Below are 6,681 nucleotides of genomic sequence, written 5' to 3' on the forward strand. Positions count from 1 at the left end.
AGAAAGGAAAATATGAGGATAGAGGAGGGGGAAATAATGAGCGGAAAGGGCATGAAATGTGAAAAAATAATCCATTAAAATAGGTCAAATAGGTACAGTCACATTTGCTATAAATACTAAAAAAGGGTATCTGTATGTCTCTTTGTGTGTACTTGCCCTGCTGGTCATTTTCTGCATTTTGATTCCTCGTTTGTGAGGCATCAGGGGCATCACTGCATACTTTACTCTGATTGGCCGAGCCATTAGTCAAGACAGCGCCGTATTGGTTGGTGTTTGAGGTTTGAGCAAAACCCACCGCGGGCCTCACCTCTCTCCTTCTCTTCCTTTTTATTAACGCCACATAGATGGAAGCTATGAGAGGTAGTGCCAATAATGCACAGCAAACAAATCTGAGACACACACAAAAAAAAAAAAAAAAAAACTCTTACACACTTATTAATGTTTAATAAATTACATTACATATAAATTTGCTCCAAGAAAACATCCTTATTTGCATTTGTATCCACCCAGAACAACATGCCTAGCAACCACCCAGAACAACTGCATCAAAAGTCTCAAAACACCTAAGTAACTGCATAGCAATGTACCTAGTAACCACCCAGAATTCCCTATGATCTACCTAGCAACACCCTAGCAAACACCAGATCAACGTAGCAACTGTATAGTCTCAAAAACACCATGCCAACTGGAACCTAGCATTTGCCTAGCAATGCCCAAGCAACTACCTATAACAACCTAGCATTTATCAAGCAACACCATAGCAAACACCCAAAACGACCAACACCCTATCAAACACCCAGAACAACCAAACAACCCAATGAACTCTCAAAACACCTTAGCAACTGCATAGCAACACCCTATCAACCACACAGAACAACTATATAAAGTCTCAAAACACCTTAGCAATTGCATAGAAATCACCAACAATACCTAGCATCTACCTAGCTAACCTATGCCCTAGCAACCACCCAGAAGAACCTTACAACCGCATCAAGTCTCAAAACACCTTAGTCTCTGCATAGCAATTCCATAACAACCACCCAGAACACCCTATCATCTACCTAGCAACGTCATAGCAACCACCCGGAACAACCTAGCAAATGTCTAAAGTCTCAAACACCTTAGCAACTGCATTGCAATGCCCTAGCAACCATCCATAAAACCCGGGCTTCCTGGGTTTTAAAAGAAAGACCAATGGAAAGCTGAATGGACGGGCACAGGGGTGAAAAGGACCTCCCACTACCTGTAGAGGTTTCTGGTGCAGTCATAGAGGACCCATCTGTCATCGTGGAAGCCAGGCTGCACCATAACAACATTGTTCACCTGCTCCAGCTTAGAACATCAAGGCAGACTCTCTTGTCTATTCAAAGAGCCCAAAATATGGAGTACTGGTCCAGTCTGAAACTCCAGGGAAAGTTGGCAAAACTGCGGGCCACTCTGTATCACACACCATCTACAGCAATGCCACCATCAGTGAGGAGATCCTCACTTTCTGTATAAAAGCATGTCTGCAGGTTCTTCCTACAAAATACAACTTATGACTGTGGTTTCCCTTCACCCATTCGCCCCTCTGCATGCTGCATGCCCTCAACACCTGGAGTCAGTAGCCCACATCATGAACAGTTGTTCATCACTTAAAGGACTATATACTGCCAGACATGACAGACTTGTGGACCTCATTGCTGCTCAGATTCCCTGCGTGGCTGATGAGCAAATCTTTAAACACACTACTGTACAGTCTGAATGGTTTAACTCACCTGCAAACACTTTAGGAATTGCTAAATACACCACATATTGTTAACATCTCTCAGAATGGCTAAACAGTTAGACTATTTGAGGTGTCATGTGCTTTTGACTTGTTTATGGAGGACTCTTACTGCTCTAAGATATAAATTATTGCTATCTACCATTAAGAACCTTGGGTCAAAATTCCAGCTTATTGTGCTTGTGTTTGGTAGTCTAGGTCATGTACAGGCTGGCGATCCGTGGACTTTGCATTGGGGGGATTTCTAAAACAGGGTCCAAACAGTTGGCAAAGTAATGTTCAATCTCAGCAACTATAGGAAGCATGTTTGTTTGGAAAAGGCGATGTTTCATGTACCCTTAGAACTGTATAATCCATAACAATGTGCTGATTTGTTTTAATCTGTTGGATTATTCTTTTTTTATTTATTTTTTTACTTGTAATGTGGAGTCAAATAAAGTATATAAAATGTGTGTGTGTGTTTGTGTGTTACTCACAGGCAGACTATAGCAGACAGGTCAACATTGGGGGAATCACTGAAGCATTGAGTCATAAATATGCCCAATGTGGAATCCGACATCAAGATTGAAGGCACAGAAGGAAGCAAAGAAATATGTTTCTGTTCAAATGCCTCTGTAGAAACAAACACACAAATGTAGACAGGTGTACATACTGTATGCTCCACACAAAAATGATAAAGAACCATAGTAAATCTATAATTTGTGTATCTTGCTTTCAAATAAATAACACATGGTTCACTGTTTGTCTAATGCAATGAAACAATGCATTTTAAGGGTGGCATAATTGTTTTGTGTACATCAGACACAATGATTTCACTCACCATAAACCACTAGCGTCTGGACGTCTGATTCTGTACAAGAGTCTGGAACACAAACACCTACAAAGTACTCCACCCTGTCCTGCACAAGAGAAAAATATCACCAACGATCACTCTTTCATCTCCATTCCAGACAGTGTCGGGTTGTTTAATCACATTGCAATATTTGTATCACACACTGGCACGATACATAACACACTTATTGTAAAAAATATGCAATTTTATAAAATATTTTTTTCTTTGTGGATTGAGGTGTACATGTTTGTGTGAGTGTACCCGTACCTGTTTGAGGAACACCTGGCAGTACTGTCCCCTGAACTCGGGGCCCTCCACGGATAGACACTCTCTCTGAGATCCAGGTCTGTTCACGTTCCCTCCCTCAACATCACTGCCTATCTTACCAAACGCATCATACACTGCAACAAGTGGAGCAGGACAGAGGAAATGAAAAACAATCAAACCATGCTATGTTTATATATATATGAATGTATATAAAACAAGTTTATATAAAATCACATTGTATGATTTTTAAATAATTAATTTGCATTTTATTGCATGACATAAGTATTTGATCACCTACCAACCAGTAAGAATTCTGGCTCTCACAGACCTGTTAGTTTTTCTTTAAGAAGCCCTCCTCTTCTCCACCTCAAAGAGCAAGCACAGAGTCCAAATTAAAACAATTCCACATCGTCCAAATTAAACGAGTGGTTTGTGTGAGAAAACGAACAGTATTTATATCGTTGTTATCTCTTGAACACAGCCGCGTCCAAATGATCTGAGGGCGCGGGCGGGTATAGATATACACTAGATATCGCCTTGGCTACGGTTTCGTTCCAATGAACTGCAGTAGCGAAGGCGAATTCTATAGTATATATCTATACCCGCCCGCGCCCTCAGATCATTTGGACGCGGCTGTGTTCAAGAGATAACAACGATATAAATACTGTTCGTTTTCTCACACAAATCGCTCGTTTCGTGTCTTAGGCCATCAATGTGTACTTACGATGGGGAATTGTTTAATTTGGACGATGTGGAATTGTTTTAATTTGGACTCTGTGCTTGCTCTTTGAGGTGGTGACCATAGACCTGCATTATTTGACTGACAGACAAGAATGGTTTGACCTAAAAATATCAAAATTGAAACTACTGCGGAAAAAAAGACACCTACATCTTGGATGCCCTTGAGGTAAGCTAAAACATACCAAAATTTTATTTCAAAGTGAACTATCCCTTTAACTGCATCTGTTTGAACTCGTTAACTGTATAAAAGACACCTGTCCACACACTCAATCAAACAGACTCCAACCTCTCCACAATGGCCAAGACCAGAGAGCTGTGTAAGGACATCAGGGATAAAATTGTAGACCTGCACAAGGCTGGGATGGGCTACAGGACAATAGGCAAGCAGCTTGGTGAGAAGGCAACATTACTGTTGGCGCAATTATTAGAAAATGGAAGAAGTTCAAGATGACGGTCAATCTCCCTCGGTCTGAGGCACCATGCAAGATCTCACCTCGTGGGGCATCAATGATCATGAGGAAGGTGAGGGATAAGCCCAGAACTACACGGCAGGATTTGGTCAATGACCTGAAGAGAGCTGGGACCACAGTCTCAAAGAAAACCATTAGTTTTCTACTAACACACTACGGCGTCATGGATTAAAATCCTGCAGCACACGCAAGGTCCCCTTGCTCAAGCCAGCGCATGTCCAGGCCCGTCTGAAGTTTGCCAATGACCATCTGGATGATCCAGAGGAGGAATGGGAGAAGGTCATGTGGTCTGATGAGACAAAAATAGAGCTTTTTGGTCTAAACTCCACTCGCCGTGTTTGGAGGAAGAAGAAGGATGAGTACAACCCCAAGAACACAATCCCAACCGTGAAGCATGGAGGTGGAAACATCATTCTTTGGGGATGCTTTTCTGCAAAGGGGACAGGACGACTTACCGTATAGAGGGGAGGATGGATGGGGCCATGTCTCGCGATCTTGGCCAACAACCTCCTTTCCTCAGTAAGAGCATTGAAGATGGGTCGTGGCTGGGTCTTCCAGCATGACAACGACCCGAAACACACAGCCAGGGCAACTAAGGAGTGGCTCCGTAAGAAGCATCTCAAGGTCCTGGAGTGGCCTACAATCTCCAGACCTGAACCCAATAGAAAATCTTTGGAGGGAGCTGAAAGTCCGTATTGCCCAGCGACAGCCCCGAAACCTTAAGGATCTGGAGAAGGTCTGTATGGAGGAGTGGGCCAAAATCCCTGCTGCAGTGTGTGCAAACCTGAGAACTACAGGAAACGTATGATCTCAATATTTGGTACAGAAACCTTTGTTTGCAATTACAAAGTTCTGCTTTTCTGATGTATCAAATACTTATGTCATGCAATAAAATGCAAATTAATTACTTAAAAATCATACAATGTCATTTTCTGGATTTTTATTTTAGATTCCGTCACTCACAGTTGAAGAGTACCTATGATACAAATTACAGACTTCTACATACTTTGTAAGTGGGAAAACCTGCAAAATCGGCAGTGTATTAAATACTTGTTCTCCCCACTGTGTGTGTGTGTGTGTGTGTGTGTGTGTGTGTGTGTGTGTGTGTGTGTGTGTGTGTGTGTGTGTGTGTGTGTGTGTGTGTGTGTGTGTGTGTGTGTGTGTGTGTGTGTGTGTGTGTGTGTGTGTGTGTGTGTGTGTGTGTAATGTATGAAGAGTTCAGATGCAAAAGCCTCTAAGTGCTATCTGAAATTTTCTTCTAGAATGATCTTTTTTTTTTTCAAGCTCGTATATTTAAGTTCAGCAATTTCACTTAAATGGCAATGAAAATGACCTATTAATTGTCATTTAAGTGAAATTACTGAATTTAAATATACGAGCTTGATAAAAATGACCATACGAGCTTGATAAAAATGACCATTCTAGAAGAAATTTTCAGATGGCACTTAGAGGCTTTTGCATCTGAACTCTTCATATATATATATATATATATATATATATATATATATATATATATATAACGTATGGATAAAAAAAAAAATTAAAGATTGATAAAAAGAGAAAAAAATAACTCAAATAAATACAAAAATTAAATAGGATACAAAAATAAATGTATGTGTGTGTGTGTGTGTGTGTGTGTGTGTGTTTGTATGTATATACATATAATAAAAAATATATATATATTTTAAAAAATACAAATATATGAAATTATATTAAAAAAAACATTACACATAAAATCAAAATTTAACATATAAACACCTCTAATATATCCTAAACAATGTTTCAAATATTACTAATATTGTTAAATTAAAATGTCTGATAACAGAGTTCCAATGTGTACAAAGATGTGTCAAAGTCAGTCAATAATTACGTTCATGATTCTGGGAGTAGCCTAAAATAAAAAGCAAAGCTCAACCAGAAAACATGACCCCCATTCAAGTAGAGGTTTAAAAATGATGCTTCAGTAAAAGTCTGGCATTATTACTTACTCAAAACTGCGTATTTTCTTGGAGTTTCTTTCTGTAATTCCGTAAGGAACGCTTTTGTGTCCCCCGTGCATTTTTGTGACACGTTCCAGGCACATGCGTCGTGAAAAACGAACAGGTACATCAGAGTGACAGCACTCCATGTTAACCGTGGCATCTTGTACAGTGATTCATTTTGGCCGTTTCACTGGTTTAAATAATGTGAGACCTGAACACATGATGGGAGAAGAGGTGGACATGTGACCCGTCATTCAAAATGACCATGGAAATCAAATCGGCACGCTTGGATGCTAGTCTGGCAATCACACCCAAACCAGACATAATCAGCCCTTTACCACCGGGTGGCCATGAACAACTCGACAACAACACAACGTTTGTTTTGTGAATGTGGTCATGATTAGTTCTGAAGAACAACATTTGGAGAGAAAAAAATCTTAAATATTTCTGATAAGGTTCTTCCAAAGCCAAATCATCTGAGCTATGCAATCCACATTATATAGTAGGCCTAATACTCTGAATATATAGCAATAAACTGAATATCATTGTCTCATGTAAGGAGAAACAAAAGACAAAACAATGATATTTCAGTGACACCTTAATGAGAACTCCATTCAGTCTAAG

General features: G+C 40.0%; 1 protein-coding gene across 1 annotated transcript; it reads right to left on the reverse strand.

Annotated features, from left to right (window-relative positions):
- Positions 1 to 84: 84 nt before the first annotated feature.
- On the reverse strand, positions 85 to 6,217 carry LOC309478448 (O-acyltransferase like protein-like; the record flags this gene model as incomplete). Its single annotated transcript, XM_082142041.1, has 6 exons — positions 85 to 107; positions 157 to 389; positions 2,242 to 2,377; positions 2,586 to 2,664; positions 2,865 to 2,998; positions 6,064 to 6,217. 6 exons carry the CDS (start codon positions 6,215 to 6,217, stop codon positions 85 to 87), a joined length of 759 nt encoding a protein of 252 aa, XP_081998167.1.
- Positions 6,218 to 6,681: the final 464 nt, after the last annotated feature.

This window comes from Leuciscus leuciscus (genome assembly GCF_965113295.1).
Source record: "Leuciscus leuciscus genome assembly, chromosome: 16".
Lineage (NCBI taxonomy): Eukaryota > Metazoa > Chordata > Actinopteri > Cypriniformes > Leuciscidae > Leuciscus > Leuciscus leuciscus.